The sequence below is a fragment of the Cyprinodon tularosa genome, unplaced genomic scaffold, assembly GCF_016077235.1.
Source record: "Cyprinodon tularosa strain WSP-4 unplaced genomic scaffold, ASM1607723v1 ctg371, whole genome shotgun sequence".
Lineage (NCBI taxonomy): Eukaryota > Metazoa > Chordata > Actinopteri > Cyprinodontiformes > Cyprinodontidae > Cyprinodon > Cyprinodon tularosa.
The window spans coordinates 112,719-134,657 of record NW_024039087.1 but is presented as its reverse complement, the minus strand read 5'-3'; the positions used below and the strand labels follow the sequence as shown (position 1 = coordinate 134,657).

General features: G+C 37.8%; 2 protein-coding genes across 5 annotated transcripts in view; one reads left to right on the top strand and one right to left on the bottom strand.

Moving 5' to 3' along the window:
* frmpd1b (FERM and PDZ domain containing 1b) overlaps positions 1-16,222 on the bottom strand; it is a 38,241-nt gene extending 22,019 nt beyond the window's left edge. The window contains exons 1-2 of one of the 4 annotated variants that reach the window (XM_038296545.1): positions 15,950-16,222; positions 5,709-5,860 (exon numbers count right to left, since the gene is read on the bottom strand). The gene's annotated coding sequence lies outside the window, so the exon portion shown is untranslated. Of the gene's footprint in view, positions 1-5,708; positions 5,861-7,167; positions 7,285-15,949 lie in introns of those variants that run through there. The other 3 variants (XM_038296549.1, XM_038296546.1, XM_038296547.1) reach the window with 3 other exon arrangements.
* A 3,519-nt stretch (positions 16,223-19,741) lies between these two features.
* tomm5 (translocase of outer mitochondrial membrane 5 homolog (yeast)) lies at positions 19,742-21,219 on the top strand. The gene is made up of 2 exons (XM_038296520.1): positions 19,742-19,958; positions 20,761-21,219. The coding sequence occupies exons 1-2, from the start codon at positions 19,838-19,840 to the stop codon at positions 20,793-20,795; spliced, it is 156 nt and encodes a 51-aa protein (XP_038152448.1). The 5' UTR covers positions 19,742-19,837; the 3' UTR covers positions 20,796-21,219.
* Positions 21,220-21,939: the final 720 nt, after the last annotated feature.

The following is a 21,939-nucleotide window of genomic DNA, read 5'->3' as shown; positions in this document are numbered from 1 at the left end:
TTTGCGGGTGATTTAACAAGAGCGATTGCGTAACTGGTGGAAGGTGCAAAACTGTTGGAGACGCCCTATTTAAATGATGGTTTTGCGCGTTTTGTGGTTTGCGGCAAAGTAGTTTGTAGTCTGTACAAACTAGTGCATTAAGAAATTTAAATCTTACAGTGACCCCCAACAAAATAAATAAATAAGTAAATATATATATATATATATATATATATATATATATATATATATATATATATATATATATATATATATATATATATATATATATATATATATATATATATATATATATATTTATAAATTGGCAACCTTTATTCCCTAAGGTGGTATGTCCTGCAGTAAAAAAAAACCAAAAAAAACCCAGGTGTTTTGTATTGGCCTGTGACTGTGGATGAGATCCCCGCAGCATTGGCATGTTGCTCCACAGGCGCAGGGGGAGAACCCCGACCCCGTCGGACAGCACTTCTGAAAAAACGAGATTGGGAGATCCCAGCTTTCGCTGCAACCGTACGCTGGAATGACCCAGATGCAAAAAAGTGCAATGTTGCAAGGAGTTTTGTGATATCTGGTATTGCGTGGGTCCTCCTTGTGGCTGGCTCCAAATCCATTCGGAGTTCCCCCAACAGCTCCAAAATGGCAATATGCTGGATAAACGATATGTTTTGATGATCGTTTCCTCGTTCATTGCAAAAATATTCACACGGAGTGAAAAAATGCGTTCTCTGCGTCTCCTTGCTTTATTTCCATGTCTCCTTCTTGCGACAATAACCGCTGCCATGTGTGCGCAATTACGCATACAGACCATTTGCACCTTCTTTTGAAACGTGTTAAATATAGAGTCAGATACCGTTAGCAAAATTGCGTTCAAGTTTGATAAATCACTTTGCGAGTGCTAAATTAATATATTTACATGTTCTCCTCCCACAAGACGCACTTTAGCGTGTAAACGCCCCATATTGCATATTCATTGCAGAAAAAGTACTAAATGGATCAGAGGCGCTATTTAGCACGTTTTAAAGACCAAATGCTTTTAGCACGCTGTTGATAGATCAGTTTGTACATTTTTTAGCGTGCGCAGTGAAATAGCTCACGTTTTAATACACGCAAACCTTTGATAGATCCGGCCCATAGGCCGAAATGCATTGTTGCTACAAGCAGCAGCTGTGCATTTTTTTGCTTAGCTGGCCTTTTGAAGTGGGAATCTGTGGTGACATCATGAATGATGTGGAGGCTCAGTTTGGCCCTTAGGGAGGCAGAGCTGGGCAGTGCTGACTTCAGTCTAAAAGTCGACTTCTTCTCCTTCCTACTTTTTTCTCCTGTCAGCCATTTGAAACATAGCAACAGAGAAGTCAAACAATTCTTTAAAATGTTTTGTTTAAAGTACAAAAAAAGCTTCACTATGAATGTTTATGCTTATTCTGCGTTAGAAAGCAAAACTTTAAGAGCTGCTAAGTGAGATTTCCAGTCAATTAAAACACTTTTATCATTTTACTTCATTAAAACCATAATCCTAAGTGGATTTTATTATGATTTTATATTACAAACCAGCACAAAGTATGACATTAGGCAGAGTTTAACCCTTTATAGGGCTCAGTGAAATACTTAGAAAATCCAAATTTCAAGCTAATAGTGTTATTGGAATCCAGGACAAGACCTTATTATCTTCGTAACGTTAAAACAAATATGAAGATTTTGATGGCAAAAATGAATGTCAATGTAATAAGAAATGCCAACTTGCCCGAATATATTAAGAAAAATAACAAAAGTGCTTCTATAAGAAATTCATGAAAAACACTGAGAGTGAAAGAAACACATTTTTTTGCTCAAACATAACCTTAGAGGCATTAATGCTGATACTGGCACTTACGTTTTTTAGTTTATAAACCTAAATATAATTGTTAACAAGGCTTATTAACTTTTGAACTTTATATTTTTATTTTTCAGTTAGCTTTTTACCTTTTTATCTTGACTTGTTAACTTTTTTCCCCAGCTCAATTTACGGTTGGTAATATATCATTAAAGGCCTCATCTAATTAGTCAAATGCCAAAATCAGATGTACAGCCATGTAGCAGTATCTTTACAGAATGGCTGGGTATAGATCTTGTGCTTCTAGACCTCACTGAGTGTTGGGGGGACTCCATTTGTAAGGGGTATGCAAGTGATCAAAAACGCTAACTTTCCCTATAAAGGGTTAAAGGAACAGATGTTTGGTTCCCCTTTTAATTTACAAATGAAAATCACAAAAGTGTGGTGTGCATATATCCTGATATCTGCAATTAAACTTAACCAATTACCTTCAATAGTCAAACAAGGCTTTTTATTTCTATTTTTTAAGGGGACAGAGAACAAAAGTTTAACATGCACAGTTCCAAAGTTAAATTGTTGTTAGAGTAAAATTAAACTAAATTGGTCTAAGGGACCAATCAGCTTTGGTGTCTCTTCTATAAAAAGGGCAAAGAGCAGTTCTATTGGTGCACTGGCCCCTGTATGTCTAGAAGCGCCCACTGACTTAAGATGGATAGAACTTATAAAAGACCAACAATTAAAAAAGCTGCAAGCTGCCAGCAGTATTTCTGTAGGAGATGCAAAAATGTAAAGTTTAGGGAGGAGAAGCAAACAACTACTGGTCAACCCCTCCACAAATACGACCTTTACGGAGGAATGGTCTGATCTGTGGCCTGTCATAGGCTGTAGGAGAATGTTTCACTTGGCCAGACGTTAACCTTCAGCACAACAATGACCCCAGTTATGCAATCAGAGCTAGTTTAATTTAGATTAAAGATTAATGTGTTAGAATGGACTAGTCAAAGTTTAAAGCTAAATCCAATGAAGGATCTCCAGAAGGACAATAGAGTCCAGTTTGACAAAGCTTAAACTATTTTGCAATCATGAACTGCAAACAAAACACACTTGAGATTTTAACTTTCTTTAAAAGAACATGTCTCATTTTTTCTTTACCTTCGCAGCAATATATTGTGCCCATTTTCTTTCAATCTGCTTATTGCTGATGTTTTTAATTCAATGCATGAAATAAAACAAGAATCCTATGGCCAAATTCTCAACCCAGACCTGATAAATGCAGCTAATGATGATGGATTTGCCCCTGAAACGTTCAACAGAATAAATTGGCGTTTTTGATCAGCTGTGTGGCCAACTTGTGGATGCCAAGACTGTCATTAAGATCTTGAAAAATGTAAAACAACTTTCTGGTGGTCTGCCATTCTTGTTCATTGCTTTTTAAAAGATGCCTTTTTCAATCAAAGACAAAAGCTTGAGGCACTTTACTGGAATTACTTTGAGTTCTAAGGAGAGTTCATTCTGCTGAGCGGTCAATAGTTGATGCAAAGGAGTGCTGTCGTGTGCCTTACAGCAAGGTTTAAGCTCATCTCACTTGTTGTAGGCCAGTGCTGTGTAACCTTTCTCTCTGTGTTAGCAGTAGTAGTCCTGTCTTATAAGAGGATTAAATGCCCTTGTAGGCCACGGGCCTGAACAGGTCAGGGTGTCACTTTAGCACCTCCTGCTTATCCGGATTGAGGCAGATTGATGTGGATGAGGAGGACTGAGAGTGAATGACCAGATGGAACCAAGAATAATTACTGACACTTGAGTCTCTTTCAATCAGACAAGATTCACAAAATAAGAACATCTGCTTTGCATACAGCTGTTCAAAGAGTAATTTCTGGCTCATAATTAAAACTTACAGATTTTCTAACTTTATTGAACATATTTAAATGTTCAGCTGGAATATCTTCACGCTTTATCGAGTGAGCTAAGACTAAATTCTGTATTTTTATTTTGATATTTTTCAACAATTTGCGTAGCAGAATCAGAACGCCTCGTATCTTAAAGTACATTCGCACCTGAGCTATGGTGTGAATTTAAGCATTTTCACAGAAATTGAAAAATCTGAACTTTTGTTTACATTTGCATCACAAAATCCAATCAAGAACTATACGTGGGTGTGACCTCCATGAAGGAGACATCAGAAACAAGCTTTTCTTCCATCAAAATGGAATATAAAAAAATATATTTTGACAAAGGACTGAGTGCGTAATGCTCTTAAGAGGTTTGGGAGTGGCTTTTAGAAAAGACGTTTTAATTTAGCCCTTGAAGGTCTTTTGAGCCGTCCCACCTCCAGCACAGACACTAGCCAGCTGCCGCATCTCCTCTACTCTGGCGCTCTGTCTGCCTGGCTGACATATTCAATCTACCGCCATCCTCCTTTGATCCTCCAAAGGTAGCCTCTATAGCTATCCCCGACCAGCTGCAGCCTCTCCCTGCTTTTGCCCTCTTTCCTCAGCAGCCTTCTATGATCTACAGCTGTCCTCCTCTACAAGGCCACTTTTCTAAAGGCTACAAACTGTCTAATAAATCTCTAAATTATTTCCTGGTAGTTCGTATTCTGGGATTGTTTTTCTTCTCCTCTAAGATAAACTTCAAGACCATGGTTTTTCAGTCCCATTCCTCTATGTCCTGCACCTTCTAAATGTGTCTTGGTCCTTGAGACTGGGGTTGAAGTCACCTGTTCTAGACACCCACATCTCTATTGTTTTGCAGCTTCTAAAACGTTTTCTTTAATGACTGTCCTATATCTGGCTTCAGGGTCTATAGTAAAACACCCCCACAGTATTTTTTTGTATTCCATACGTATGTTGTTTAGAATGTTGGCTCAGAGATTCAGCTCTGATCTAATTTGATCTAATTTCATTTTACACTTCCTAGGTTTTCAGCTTGCCACTATTCCATACAGGCCAGATGTGTGAGGTGCACAACTAATTGTTGCCCTTAGATTATATCAGCTGAGGTACAGATATCAGCAGTTCCTCCACAGTTACAATGACCTCTTACATGTGTCCTTGTGGGTAGCCAGGTTTTGTTACATTACTGTAACACATTATTGTTATAGTTATGTTCAAAGTTTATAATATTGTTTTAAAACCTAACCGCATTTTAAACTTCTGCATTACTTTATACCATGCATATATTGTGTAGTCCATTATGACTAGGTGAGTAGTTTTATGGGGTTTTTTTGTATTTAACACACCTCTCCAGAACTTAACACATGGGTGGACTGTTATCTAATTTGTCATCTAGGGGTATCATCCTATACTGAGGAAGAAAAACAGCAGGTTACAAGGTTTTCAAGGATTTGAAAACCTTGTAACCTTTTCCTTTTACTTAATTATCATCATTAAAATCCAAACCAAGGCATTTTAACGTGAACATTTTCTATGAGTACCAATACTTGTCAAAGATACCATCCAGATGTGTGTTTTTTTTTGTTTTAAGATGCAATGATCATTGGCAAAGCCTGTAATTTACGCCGCCGTTCTCCCCCTTCGGTCTTTGATTTTCTCCTTACTGCTCTCTAACCTTCTCTGTCCTTGCAGAGTCAGGTAGACGTCTCAAATATCAGTCTCTGTGGAGCAGCAGCAGTAGCTGCAACGGTGGACCTTTTCTTATGCACATGCACTTCACCAATAGCCTTACTGCTTTTGTTCTCCAAAGCTGCCAGCTTTACCAAAGTAACTTGTTACCTGGTGAGTTAAAAAAAAAAAAATACCAGAGCAGTCCGAAGGTTATGATATGTGTTTTGGGCAATCTAACCACATACATTCTCTCATAAGCTCCTGGTTTGTCAACATAATTCAGTAATTGAAACAATGAGTCATTTTAATTAGAAGATATTGAAAGCATCACTCACTGAGATGTGGCTTTCCTCTTCAGGGCTCCAAAACAAGCATGTCCCCTTGTCCTGTCAGACATCAGCTCTGTGACCGCTCCAGGGTTGGCTGAAAAACGGTGGAGACGGGTCTTTGCAATCATTGGGGCCTAATCTTAATCTGGAGCCGCCACCTGTGCAGAGCGAAAACAAGGCTGTCAGGGAAACCTGTCAAAATCTATTAATGGAGTACATGTCCAAGCTTATATTCGGGCCTAGACAAGGTGTTTCTGACTTAAATTTGAATTCTATTCATAAGTAAAAAGCCTAACTGCAGTTGGTGATATTTTTAATCATGAAATGCAAAGTATGTCAAGCCAGAGCAGATGTGAGCCCAAAGCAGCTATGTGGCTGTGGTTTTCCAGGAGGCCCCTCCTCTAAGTCCCTAAGGCTTCTCTTGCTTTCTCTTCTCTCCTTCACCCTCCTCTCTGTCTTTTTTTTTTTTAGCATGCAATATGGAGACAATGCGCTTCATCCTTCAAAGTCTAGATGCTTAAATTAAATTTTCATACATCCCAGTTAGAGTTAAACGTTTTTACTGGGAGTGCTCTGAAAAGCCAAAAAAAATAAATAAATATGGAGAAGGGAGAGATAAAAGCTGCCAGGCAGAGGAAGAGCTTGGTCAAAAGGGAAACAAGACAAATCTCTCATGTGAGCATCAGAGTAGATGTGGCTGAATCCTCAGAACAGCCCCTGATTTGGGGAAAAAACTAAATCTGGGGAAAGTTTAGATGTCAAATTTTAATAAAAGTGAGAAAGTGATAGCTTCATCTGTGCAGCCCTTTTATCAGGACCACATCATCTTCTTCATGGGGCCCATGTGTCCCACTAAAAGCCAATGCAGGACCAAGGCGCACAGAGAGCAGAGTACATGAATAATGCATGGACCTAATGCAGCTAGTTCAACCTCAGACCGCCTACTTTTGCCCCTCTGCCAAGACAGGCAACAAGGACAGTGGCTTGAAGAAGGAGAAAAGCATTGGAGAGGTGGAGACTGTAGAGGGGCTGAGGGAAGGGGAAAGGGGAATTAGTAAGGGGAACCAAAAAGAGAAAAGGGGCCGGATATTGAGGGAGAAAGAAAAAGGGGGGGAGAAATTTCAAGAGGGTGAAAAGGGCAGGGGCAAAGAATCAAGAGAGCGAAACTGCAGGAGATTCTGAGGGAAGAAAACAAAAGTTTTTGCAGTGAGAGACAAAGGAGGACTGGAGGAAAGAAAGGGGATCATTGAAGGGAGGACTGCTCCAACATCTGCGAACAAACAAAGCTTGTCAGCAGAAACTAATAAATCTACAGCTGGTCACTAAATAAACAATAAAAATGTGGTCATGTTGTCCTCTGAAACAGAAGAAAAGGACTTTTTTGGTTTCCAGTTAAGATATAGCACTCTCAAATTTCAAACCTGACATGTTTATCTGTGTATCTTAAACGCAGATGATGAGTCACCTCCTTGCTGGAATCAGCAGTGAATCTTAATGCTGTCCTCCATAGTCAGGACTCATCGTCCCAAAGCATGCAGCTCGTTAATCTTTACATCAGACTCCTCGAGTCGCTCTGCCTGTAACTTCAGACAAAGGATAAAACTGTGACTTTCAGCTTGTTTCAATCCGCCTGTTTCTGTGTTTTCCCTGAGACAACCAACCCCCTCGACTTACAGCTCATTTCCCCACACAATGTGTCTCTGTCTCTGGCAAAGCAGTCTGGGATCCAGCCCCCAGTATGAGCACACATGCACTTCACAGAAGTAACTCAACTCTCTCTTGAGGAGATATAGAGGTGGTAGTAAATGCCAAGTTTCTGTAAAGCCAGTCAAACAGAAAACTCTTCTTATACCAATTAGTGCTGCTGGGTCGTTCTTGGCCACAGCGGACCAGAACGGCCGGCGTGGACATGGTCTTTGGAAATATAATTAGGGCATGAAGTCGACGAAAAAGGTTTGAAAACAGCTCCTATAACCTGACCAACCTCAATAATCGCTCAAATCCATTTACTTTAATAAAAGAAATTGAGCTTAAAACAATGAAATGCAAGAAAATTATGGCTACAACAAACGGTTATTTTGCAAATCAATTAATCAGTCGACTATTTCTTCACTTAATTGATTAATAATTGGATAGCAAAAGGCTTTTTAAAGAAGACTTTTTGGTAAATTAAACAAGGTGAAACTAAAACTTTTTTGAATAGGGCATATTGACAAATGAAAAATATTTTTTCTGTCTTAAAGTTCTAGTGGAGGATTTTCGCAAATTTTTGAAAAGTGTTCCTCTCCACTTTTACGGAAAAAATGCACATGCACAACTCTGTACCCGCTCCTGAGAGGGAACGCCTATTAAACGCATACAAGATCATGCAGGAGCCCCTTGCTCCTTGTGGACGCTCTGTTTAAAAGTTGCTACTTATATCGCTCATACAATCTTACTTTCAATAAGAAGATTTGCAGTTTTTCCACTATGTAAGACTTACCACCTATAAGTGAAAATGGGGGCGAGCACGTAGGACGGCTTTATGTACATATATCATCAAAATGATTGACAACTAGGAGGACCGCTTATTTTGATGATTCACCTAGAAAAAGAACATCCTCCACTATACCTTTAATTGCAAAATATTTATATATTCTTTTTACTATTTTGGTAGTTACTGCTCTAAGTTGGTTGCTCTGTCAGCTAAAAGCATGCTTTAGAGTCTCTATACTACAGATTAATCTAAATTGGTTGATGATTATTTCAATAATCGATTATTCACGACAAATCAGATTAATTGTTTCAGCCCTAAAGAAAACACTTATTTGCAGTGCAAAACTGCAATGTTTCTGCAATCTCTTTTTTTGATGCTTCAAAAAATTTTTGAATTTAATTTTGAACAATAATAACTATTTCTTTTTCATTTTTCAGCCCAATATTTTAAATATTTTTTCTCTTTATTGTTATATGCTAAATGACTTTAGATATTACTCATAAAACATTGACTAAACTAAAGAAAACAAAGCAGTGTTGGATTGACACAAAGCAATAGCTTATGATCAATATCAATTAACCATCCATCCATCCATCCATCCATCCATCCATCCATCCATCCATCCATCCATCCATCCATCCATCTGTTTTCTAGCACGCTTATCCTGAGTGGGGTCGCGAGGGGTGCTGGTGCCTATCTCCAGCAGTCAATGGGCGAGAGGCAGGGTACACCCTAGACAGGGCGCCAGTCCATCAATGACACATTTTTAAATAATTTTTAAAATAAATAATTTTATTTTGAAAGGATTTTGTTCTTTTATCTGTCATCCTAACACAAAGCCGTTTCAGAGTGTGTTCACAGGACAACATATGACAGTCAGAGTGTTGCTTGATTAGACATTAAATAAGATAAATTCATTTAAGCATGGACTTAAAGGAATAGTACACCCAAAACATGATTAGCCTTCATTTTCTACTCACCCCCATGCTGAACAACACTCTGGAGTACTTTTTTGATATCTCAAAGGCATCTGGAGATCTGGGAGGCTTCTTACTGTCTGCTGACATTCAAATAATGGAGGTCTATGTGCCCGAGACAGAAAGGTCCATAAAAGTCCACAAAAAACGTGTCAATATTCCTCCATACTGCTCGTCCAATGTATTCCAAGTGTCCTGAGTGGGTAGCATCCAGAATTTTTTATAGGAAATCCTATACACTACCGTTTATGCTCTAAAAACATCCTAAATGACTTTGTTTCGAGTAAATTCTGGATGCTACCCACTCAGGACACTTGGAATACATTGGACGAGCAGTATGGAGAAATATTGACACGTTTTTTGTGGACTTTTATGGACCTTTCTGTCTCGGGCACCACAGACCTCCATTATTTGAATGTCAGCAGACAGCAAGAAGCCTCCCAGATCTCCAGATGCATTTGAGATATCAAAAAAGTACTCCAGAGTGTTGTTCAGCATAGGGGTGAGTAGAAAATGAAGGCTAATCATGTTTTGGGTGTACTATCCCTTTAAACACAGCAGCCATACTCTATCGATCTTGTGTGTGTTTGTACCTGACATGGAAAGACTTTGCTCTATAAATTTAGCGATCAAAGATTTTAATTAATTTACTTGTCCTTTTCTTCTTGTGATGATAGGTCATTGTTTTATTCTTCTAAGTACTATCCACTTGCAGAAAATAATTTATCATCCTTACTTTAGCGGTTAAAGTCAACAGTCCCAAACGGGGAGTAAAGGGAATGCTTTACAAATTCTTCAGGAAATACACCATTATATTTGACATTTGGCATTGTAACTATATGAACATGAAATTGTTTGTTTACATGTGAAAACCAGAGTTAGGAGGGCATGAACACACAGAAATAAGAATGGATCAAAAAAGAAGCAATAGGCTTAATTTACCCAGAATCATTGGGTAACGTTGGGCTATATTACTATAGAAAGCAGCAAATAAGTCAAACCCCCAAGTCAAATATTTTTACTTGTTCTACTCAATTTAACTTTAAATGAAAATAGAGAAAAACTTCAAACTTTTGACGAAACTTCAGAGAAATTAAGGTTTATTTAAGACACTGGATGGTGGAAACCCCAGAGTATAATCTATTCTTCGTCTCCTTTAACTTAAAACGAAAACAAAGTCCTGACCTTTGAAATCAGATTTTAAACTTCCTGACTGCACCAATGCTGTACGATCAGTCTCAGGTCTAACAAATCAAACAAAAAAGCACACATATAAACTGCCTTCCTGGTTTAACACAACACATCGGACACACAGCTGCTCTGCAGGAGGCTCAGGCCTGTAGCAGCAGGGGTTGCCTCAGCAATTCAGCATTTCATTTAAGCTCCCAGTAGTTGCCAATAAGGTTGAACACAGACTTTTGGGAACATTGAGTCCAAAAGCAGCACAGTTGGCGGAAAATAAGTGTGAATATGTGTATCGCTTGAGGTGCATTGGGGGGTTTGAATTTATGTGAAGCAGCTGAACTGTTTCAAATTTCATAAGTGTAACAAGAAAGGAGCAGAGAAAATGGAAGGAGGAACTCCTATTTTCTGCTTTTCATTTAGGGTTTTTATCTCTGTAAAAGGTTAATGCTTTTCTGAGTGGTATGCAGAACCAAAATATAAATGCCACTTATGTTAAGTTAGGTGTATATGTAATGAAATGACAAAAAAGTTAATATACAGTACTTCCAGTTGACATGTTTGCATTGATGGTTTAGAATAATAGATTATTAGCTGATCGGATTTGATCAATAATACTAAAAGACATTCCAGGTGCTCTGTAGTATAGATTCATACAGAATTAATAAAAGTATTCATGGCATGGTGGAAGGCTACACAGTGTAGCAGTGAGTAGCACTGCTGCCATGCAGCAAGAAGTTTCTAGGTTCAATTCCCGGCCCGGGGTCTTTCTGCATGGAGTTTGCACGTTCTCCCTGTGCATTCATGGGTTCTCTCTGGGTACTATGGCTTCCTCCCACAGTCCAAAAACATGACTGTTAGGTTAAATGGCTTCTTTAAATTGTCATAAGGTGTGAGTGTGTACGTGAATGGTTGTTTGTCTTTGTGCTGCCCTGTGATGGACTGGCGACCTGTGCTGGGTGAACCCCACCTCTCGCCCATGACAGGTGACCCCAACAGGGATGACGGAAAATGTATGGATGGATGGGACCGTGTATGCAACATAAACCTGAACACAACATCCTTGCTGGGAAAATCGGATGGGGGGTAGCATCTAGGAAATTGATATCAAAAAACAGTAAGCCTGTTAACCCAAGTCCAGAGGGTTTTCTTAGGCAATCTCTATCTAAAAAAACACTCAAATAAAAAAAATCAGGAATACCTCCACAATCACCAGGTCTACATGCAACCTTTGGTATAATTATCAAGGTAAAACGTGTTTTCAATGGAACCATTATCACAGGTGTTATTATGCCACATTTATATGCGTTTAAATAAAATACAGAAAAGAAATACACTTTTTTGCCTCTCCTTATTTATTTTTTTCTTATAAAATTAACAAAAATAATAATGGGAATCCTTGTGAAGAGATCCCGTTTTAGCGCAACTTAGCAAAATGTGCCAAAATTCTTCCTAGGATGTTTTTAACTTCATAAAAGGAAATCTGGTCAAATAAAAGTATTGATTTCAACTGTAGGACTCCTGACTGTGATGGAGCATTTCGCTGTGACATTATATACGCTGTATATCATCAACTATGTCATGGGGCAGTTTTTAAATCTAACTTTGCATGAAGTGTTTATAAAAGAGGCTACTACTACTGAGTCTATACTTTTAAACAATAGCAGCCTTGAGGGGCGGAGCATAGACATATCAGTGTCCTGGAAGCATTTTCCATATGCCATGTTTGATAGAGCCGTAAACAGCATCTTCTGTGCTTAAAGTTCTGTTAAACATTATGTGTAAAAGAAAAACAAATGTTATTTACTTGATCTTGGAAAAAGGATGGAGCATATTTAACCAACTTTAACAGAAGGTGAAAAGTGGGCCTTCATTGCCCATAATGGACCCATTTAGCTTAGAACCGCAAAACTCTCAAGACAACAGCAAACGTTCACACATCAGATCAAACATTAACATACAGACAGAACCGCCTGGCAGCCAAATTCTGATTGAAAGTCTGTCATAAGGTTTGAAATCCATCTCCATAGACCTTTTTATCAAATCACATTCACAGCTATTTTGCCAAAAAAAAAAAAAAAATGTTATTGTAGATCTGCAAAGCGACTAAATACAGACAAAAAATGTGTATTTTTATTTGTAGATGGAATATAGTTCCATAGTTTACTCACCCTGAGTAACTGAAAACAAATGTGCCAAATTTCACATTGATTTTTTTGAATTATTTATTTCATTTCCAAATTTCAATGATGAAATTCGAAAAACAACATTTGCAAGGCTTTAAATATTCTCTCTATTTTTTTTTTTTTTTAGAAAGGGCAATATGGGTTTCATTCATGGATCTGTTAGCCTGTACCTGATATCAGACAAGTGGAAAACAATGGATAGACCAACAAAAGAGAGTGTTTTGTTTGAACTTAGAAACTCAGATCATAATAAAAAGATTTTAAAGTTGTTTTTGAATTAACAGCTCCAGAAGACAGATCAATTCGTTTATCAGTTCAAACTACCATGGAATGTGACAGTCATGGGTTAGTAGGATGAGTCCTACGCTGTGTTTTGTTTTTCATGCATTTTTCAGCTAAGTTGTTGCTGTAAAAAATCCTAAAAGCTATTATCTTTATTAAAAGAGCATGTTTAGCCTTTTACCAAACATTTTCATATACAGTAAGTTTTGATTATTTTATGAACCTTTTATCCAATTGTAAATAAATTGTAACTGTTGCTTTATGGTGCTTTCCTGCTTATTTCCTTGATTATTGTCTTCCAACCACACTGTTTTTCTTTTGTATAACCAATAAGCTCCTTCCCTTGACCTAATAAAGATAGGGAACTCGCTGTACTCCACTCGATTCATTTCCTCTTTTATCAGCTAGTATGTTTCTAGCAAACCATTAAACAATGTGACGCATATCATTACAGATCTGTGTTGTTGTTCTTTGTGTTTGCGGGAGAGACATGTAAACAGATGCCGAAAGATCTTGATGTCTGAGCAAGGCCTTTGGATGCAGTAAGGCTAGAGTGTCTGCCTTCATTTTAGGATTCTGTACCAATTTCCTATAAGTCTGCGGTTCTTCAAAAACTCCACAATAACGGCTTATCTTTAGGAGAATAACATATGTGGGTCACTGAGTTTACCTGGAGCAGTTTAAGCCCTTTGGGGCTTTTTCACTTTACTTACAGTATAAAAACGCAAGGGTAATTTCTAAAAGAAGCATTTTATCGGTAACTTCAAGTTATTGTCTGCAAGACCAAATATTTTCTGAAAGGACACACAAACTTTGTTTTTATGACTTTAGAAATTGACTCATTGGAATATTGCATTGCTGGTGATCCTAAAGATCCAATTAACAACTCCCTTAAATTTTAGTTGCAACAATACTAATAACAATGATAAAAGAGCATATGATAACTTAATGGTATTGTAAAAAAAAAAGTTCTTAATGTTTTTATCATACAAGTGTTCTGTCAGATTAAAGGCTTCTATTAGCAGCATTTCCAACCCCCCTCTAAAATGTTGCTAATGCCCCTGATATTTATGTAATTGATATCAGAATTGCTATAAGCAATATATAAGAGCATCCAGATAAAGTAGACCCTTGTAAATTTGTGTTTTTCTTGAACTCAACCATCCCTAAATATGCTTGAATATGGCAGTCTGTTTAAAGCCAGCTTCATTAGCAATCACATTTTGTGGCTTTCTCTCCTAAAGAGGGTTTTTTAATGACTATCTGGTGGAAGACCTTCAAGTCAGACACTATTCACATGATTTTAGGCCACAGCATCTCATGTCTGTCTTAGAAATCCTTTAAAAAAAAAAACTATTGCTCTTATTTAATGTTCAAATTTTGTGGCAAGCTAAATCTAATTATCAGTGTCATAGTCGTCAAAATAAATACATTAAATTGAATAAATTTATGCATTTTTTAAGTAAATTACTGAATAAATTAACTCTTAAATGCTTTTATAGATCTACCTTTATTTTAGTATTTTTTTTATCATTAGGTAGACAGAACAATAATTGGGGTTTTAATGTAAAAAAAATTACTCATGTTTGTCTTGGAAGGATATGATCTGGTAGCTTTTTGCCAATTTGCTCACAATAAAAATCAAAGCTAGTCTTTTATCTTCCCATAATGTCATAGACATAGTTGGCCTACATTGTGGCTCTGCTGCCAGTCAATTCAGCAATCAAAATGAGGCTGCAACATCAACGAGGTCATATCCCCCTTCCCCCCCCCCCCCCACCCCCCCCCCCCCCCCCCCCCAACAGAAATCACCCAGCTCTAGTTTACATAATGTAGCCAGAACAATCTAACCCTGAATTACTTAAATCAATGAATTACTTCAAATTATGACAAGCTCCTGAAATATTAAGAAATACTGAGTATTTATCAGGCTGTTCTACCTCTATGCAGGCTGGGGCAGCAATCACCATCCCTGCTTCAGTCTGGCCTGCAGACATGAGAGGCGTGGGGAGGGGGGGGGGGGGGGGGGGGGGTTGGCTGGCTGCAAAAACTGGGACAGAGTCAGCACTCGTTGGCTGAGCCATAAACGCTGCCGTGAAAGCATCAAGTCTGTCCTGATGTGCAAGTTCTGCCCGTCGTGATTTTCCTCTGGCACAATGACCTCCCATCACATGCTGCGTGTAGCGCACATTCCTCAGTCACAGCGCACAAAGCCTGCAGCAGTGAGGGCGCACACACACACACCTAACACCATGCAGAAGCAAAATACCACATGGTTCTAACAGTTTTTTTTTTTTTTTTTTTTTTTTGGTTTGTTTTTTTTTTTTTGTTACTGGTTTTGTTTTTAAAGAGCAGGAGTGTGTATTCACAAAGAGCGGCTGTAGAACCGCTGTGAGCGCTTACATTGTATCATGTCACGCATTAAATGCGGGCCCCAGAACAGTAATCGTTCCGGTCTAGTTATGATGCGCAAGGAGGAAAAATGTGAGCGGATGGCGCAGAGATAGGAGTAAATAAGGAGAGAAAAGAAAGGGACCGACGCTCTATCGTGGCTGAAGCTACATCGCCTACGCCCATTCACAACGTTTTACAACCCCGATCCTGACATCCCTCCCTCCCACCTTCCCTCCCAAACACACACATTGAATGATCCGGTAGGATTTAGTCCGTGCGTTTCCAATCGGATAATTTCACTGCGCAGACTGTGGGTTTCCAGCCATGTGTTGGCAAATATGCTGATTTAAACACACATTTGACATAAATATATCATATTTAGCTTGTAATTAGAATGAGATGCGAGAAACTGACACATACATTCTTAATAATGATGTTATGATAATCAATGTTTTAACCAAACACTAACTTAGACAGGTGGGCGCAATGTGGGCTGAACAAAGAAAGGGGAAAAAATGGTCAGTGTTTCGTTGCCACGTTTTTCTTTTTTAATCTTAATCGGATTTAAATCTCTCTTCACGCTGTGAAACATCGGGTGGTGTGGAAGTGACCGTCAGCTAAATAATCCATTTGATCCAGGTTGAAAGGAACCGGCAGGATTGGGAGCGATCGGTGCCGCCGGTGCGTCACGTCCAGCCGTGCGCACCTCTCGGTCAGACAAAAACACCGGGAAATACCGAGAAGACTCACCTCGTGGTCTGAAGACGACACAGACGGACGGACCGGGGAGTCTGGAGGGGGGTTTAATCCCCCCCTCCTCCCCAAAAAAGATCGGTGATCCGGAGAATCCCAAACAGGGAGGGGGGGGGGTTCGGTGATGGGATGGGAGAAATCAGCGGCGTCCGGCCGGAGCAGAGGATGGTGGTGGTGGTGCTGGCTGTATCCTGGATGCTGTCATCGCGCAGCGACTCTCTGGGCTTTAATCCGCGGCCCTGTGCTCAGAAATAACCCACCCCCTCCCTCTGATCAGCGTCTCTCCTCCCTGCCTCCATCCCTTTCTGTCCGGAGAACCCGCGCCCCTCCTTCACTGAAAATGTTTTTAGTTTATTTTTTTATTCCTTCACACTTTCATGCTTCAGAACTTGTAATAATGTAAACAGTCATTATATGATTAAATTATTATTCATCCAGCTTGGTTGGACTATGAAGTTATGCGGTAGCCTATTTCAAGAAAATTCGTTTTTTTTTTTTTCTTACTGAATTTGATCAGATGAAAAACGAAAATTAAAAGTTACCAGTTGAATATAATCAGTTCAAGGAGATTCAAAAAAATTGTGAGATTCTTTTAATGGTTTCAGAATTTGTCAAAATGCAGCAGGAGCCAACTATACAGAGCTTATGAAAAGCCACGCACCTTTTTCATGAATGTTAAACTTGACCTCTTGTTTTAGTTTGGGGGCGGTTACTAAATTTGCTACCGAGAAGGAACATTAGATATGTTTTTCTTTTTTAACTATAAACTCAAGAGGTTACTTTCTGTCAAATTAGTATGGATTCACAGGATTCTAAAAAGTTGAGTCAATGATATAATGACTTTGTATGATTAAGAAGATCGGAATGTCTTTTAGAGGAAACACCTCACTACTTCCTTTTATGACTTCATTTAAAAAAAAAGATAGCTCCATAAATCTTCCTGGAATATAATTTCCAGATTATTAGTAAATTTAAAGACATGTTTAATTAGATTATAATTGGGATGTGTGGCTATAATCATCATTGTTTCATCTGAAGATGTCTAAAAACAATTGTGTGGCTACAGTGCTATACTCAGATTACGTGGCACTGTGACAAAAGGACTTTATGTGGATTAATTGAAATGACTTCTAAAGACACCAGCCCAGCAGAGGAAGCATGCTGGGCTTCCAAAAAATTCTATAGGCTACCTTTAAATAAATTACAGCAGCTTAAGGACAACAAAATACATTTATTGCAAGAGAATCATCACAAGCCTACAGAGTCAGCCGATTAACCTTAGTCAGTTATAAAAGCTTTGCAATAAGCTGGGTTGCAACCAGATACTAAACAAAAATTAATTAATTCATCATCCATCCATCGATCAAATATCCATTCATCATCCATCCATCCATCCATCCATCCATCCATCCATCCATCCATCCATCCACAGATCATCCATCCATCAACCATCCATCCATTCATAGATCATCTATCTATCTATCTATCTATCTATCTATCTATCTATCTATCTATCTATCTATCTATCTATCTATCTATCTATCTATCTATCTATCTATCTATCTATCTATCTATCTATCTATCTATCTATCTATCTACCTATGCCACATTATCGCATCATACATAATGCAGTGACATCACTAGCTCCAGCCATATCAAGATATTACAGCGTTCTAGTGCAAGTAGATTATGAATGCAGTGACAGAGAAGCGCTGTTGAGAATTATCCACTCGTCTGTGCTCTCATTTAATTCCCAAATCTTTCTTACGTACATAATGAATATCATAACTTTTTATCCTGATTGAAGAACTGTCCTTAACACATAACAGGCAGGTATTATTAGGCTTCAACAAGCACATATTTAAATGATAGAAATAACCCTAACATATTTTTCCATACAGCATTTTATTCAACTTTATTACATAATACAGCACCTTGGAAATCACTACCATGACACATAATACCATAGAAAAGTGATTCCACTTTTAAAGATTACATTTTTAGCATTTCTCAGAAAAAAATAAATCCTGGATGACAAAATTCAAAAGGGTCTCAACAAATCTTGTTCAAAATCTACACGTTTTGTTTAATCTGTTCCTTTCTGCACATGTGTCGCTTTCAGCAGCACAAAGGGGAGTTAAAGGAAATTAAATGGCAGATAAGGCTGCAAAGGAGGCTACAACAAGAGAATCCATTGATCTGTCAGTTAAAATTAGTAAGATGGAAACAAACAGCGTCATTAAAAAGAGACTGAAGGAAAGGTGGCAAAAGCAATGAGAAAAAGAGTATGTCAAGACTTAGATTTGGGCATACAGGATTAAACAGTACTTTATTCAAAATAGGTCAACATAACACCGGTATGTGTGAATACTGTGAGCAACAAGAAACAATTGATCATGTTATGGTACACTGTAAGAAGTATGAAAGAAAAAGAAGGGAATTGGTTCAAAATCTTAAAAAAGAGAAAATACACTTTATTTTTATAGAAATCCTTAGAAAGAACTCAAGAGATAAGTGTTATATAACTGTTTTTCATTATCTTAGATTAATCAATATAATTGAGAGGACTGAATCTTATTTTGGTTTTGTTTGGTACAGTATAACTGATAGTAACCATTCAGATCCACACTCCATACCAGGTGGTGGCGGTATTGCCCCATTTCGTTGCGTGCCAACCGCCTATATAATCTCATATAGAAGAAAAAGAAGATGTGTCTAAGAGTTCAGTGCAGCTTAATGGAGAACAAAAAGATCAGCAGGGGAGTCATTGGAGGAGTTCCTCTAAAAATTTCTGAAAAAGAGATTCTGGAAAACATAAGCGGTGCAAAAGTAAAAGAAGTAAAACGGTTAAAAACAACAAGAAACGGAGAAAGATCTGACAGTTTATCGGTGTTAATTAAATTCGAAGAAGAGCAATTACCAAGCAAAGTATTCATCGGTTACATAAGCTATAATGTCAAAATCTACAATCCTCCACCATTGAGATGTTTCAAATGCCAAAAATTCGGTCACATTGCAGCAGTTTGTAAAGGGAAACAGAGGTGTGGAAGGTGTGCAGGAGAACATGAGTACGGAAAATGTGGAAAAGAAGCTAAAATAAAATGCTGTAATTGTGGTGGAGAACATACTGCTGCTTATCGCGGCTGTGAAGCAAGCAAAAGGTCTGAGGAAATTAAAAAAATGAAATTTGAGCTCGGAATAACCTACGCTGAAGCTGCAAAAAGGATCCCATCTCAGTCAGAAAAACCCAAACCTACAGTTCAACACACAGCAAATTCCAAACCTCTAGAGAAATCTCCAAAAATTGATGAAGACTCACTAATTGTTAAAAAGACAAATTTTGTTCTTTTCATGGTAGAAGTGATTAATTGTACTGCACAGACAACAAAAAAAAAACTGAAAAAATCAAAATAATAGTGAAGGCTGCAGAAAAATATCTGGACATTAAAGATTTGAACTGGGAGATGGTTGGAAGCATGATGGGAGGACCGATGGGACCATCAGAAACTGGCAGAATTACGATGACCTAGAGTAAATTAAAATTATATGGGCAAATGTGATTTAGTATTATGTTGGTTTAAGTTACACAGGTTTTTTTTTTTTGGGGGGGGGGGGGGGTGAATCGTTTCCTGTTTTCTTGCTTTACTCCATATCAGTTGGTGGCGGTAATGCACAATTCACAAGTCTGCCAACCGCCATAAAATCTCATAAGAAGAAGAAGAAGAAAGAAGATGTGTCGCTTTCGTGCAGTTTGTCCCTAAGTGCGCCCCGTAGCACTCACTGCCCTTTCCTGTTACGCATTTCCGCTTTGATTTCCTCCATGTGAAGACAGAAGAAGGTGAAATTTTAAACGGGAAAACACATCTGAGGAACATCAAGGCAAAAATGTTCAAACTTGAAGGACTCGGGCCTAAAATGGACCCAGAGGAGATGAAGAAGAAAATGCGAGAAGATGTCATCTCATCGTTACGGAATTTCCTTATTTACGTCGCTCTGCTCAGAGTCAGTAAGTACATAATTAAATGACATTGGGGATCGTCTATTTCACTTTCTAAAAACATCCACTGAAACCGCAGCTTTGTGGATTTAATATTAGCACAGAAAACATCTAAAACTTAAATTTTAAGAACTCAGAAGAAAAAGGAGTCAGGAGAAAATCAGAAAAACACGACCTTTAAACTTACAGATTATATGAATTTACAAGAAATCTTTTGACATTCAAACCATTCAGAATCGTTTATATCGTCTAGATATCAAATCTGCAACATAGTGTTTTCTTAACACATTTTTATTACCATTATATAAAATCCTTTGCATCATAATTTCATTTTTTTTTTATTCCAGCGCCATATTAGCCATGGGATTGTGTTATAAAGCATATCTCCATTCATAATAGGCATTAATGGCTAAACCCAATAAATGTATTTTCCTTATAAGCAAAGGGAAATGATCGTAGCCTTCTTTCAGCCAGCTGACCAGCAAGGTGCAGTAACTCATTGCTGTACACAAGTGGTAAAACTTCCTTTTTTATTTCTCCAGCCATTTTTCTGGTTTCTCATTAAAATGACCTTAATAGTAGGAGCAATACGACACAAAAGCTTTGCAGCTTAGAAACCTTTTTGTTTCTAAAACCTTGGTGTCTTTGAATACCAGTCACCATCTCAAGGCAAAGGAAAAAAAAACAAAATCCAGGGTAGCATTGTTTTACAAACAATATCTTTCCTTAATGTTGGATGGATGGAGTCTCTCTGCTGCATTTTCTCCTGCTCAGCTCATGATCTTACATTTTATGCTTCTTGTGTTCACAGCCCCGTATGTGTTGAAGAAACTGGACAGCATATGAGTGGAGTTCCACAGCCCCTGCCTCCATCCACAGAGTTTCATCCTTCAGAGGCGGCGAGGACCTCCCCATGAAGCCAGCTCGGCCTGTTCAAGAATCACTCTGGAAAACCAGTGTTTTTCTTTGGCTTCATCAGAGACTCTTGCTGTTCTCATGCTAATATTGTGAACTTTGGTCTTCTTTTTTATGTTTAAACAGTGTGTAACATCTGTGTTTTTGTTATGGTTAGAATTATAAACTGTATTCATGCTGTTAGATTGAAAGCATCAAGTTAATTCTCAGTTTTTGTTATCCACAGTTTTAACTGTTATCTGCAATAGATGCATTATTGGAGTACCGGTAATTGAGAATAATGTACAGTAAAGATATGCAGACACATAATTAGCAGATATGAAATATTAAAAACAATGATTCACTGTCTCTTGTACTTCTCTAGTCTTACTGCTCATGCAGAGATGTTTGTTAGGGCTGAAACAATAGGAACAATCGTTTCAACTACTTTACTAATCAATTGTTAACTGGACTATAGATAGTCTAAAACATGCCTTTAGCTTATAGAGCAACTGACATCAAGCAGTAATTATACAAAGATTGTTTAAAAAAAAATATATATATATATATATATATATATATTTTTTTTTTTTTCATCTGTCAATTTGTTCTATCCAGAACTGTTCAGGTGCAAAAGTTTTAGTTTTACCTGGTTTAATTTCATAAAATCTTCTTTAAGGGACCTTTGGCTATATGATTAATTAATAAAAATAAAAAAACACCTTTAAACATGAATTAAATTGCAAAATAATCATTATTTGCAGCCCTAGTTGTTTTTTTTTATGCATTAGTCAATAGTTTGCCCAATAAAACCAGATTTCAATAAATGATGCATACTTTGAATGTAACATCCCTGATCCCAACACAACAGAAAATGAAAATATTTTTTTCTAGTAGTTTATAAGTGGAAATAACTGATAATCAAAGATGTATTTTCTTTGATGTTGAGTAAGATATCTTCACAAAAAAAGTTACAGTACAAGACAAAATGTTACAAATGCACCTCATCATCCTCATTGAAAATTAAAGATGCAAAATAAAATACAAACATAAAGCTCTGCTGATGGTTGCAAAAATGTCCCCCAGGAAGTTAGGT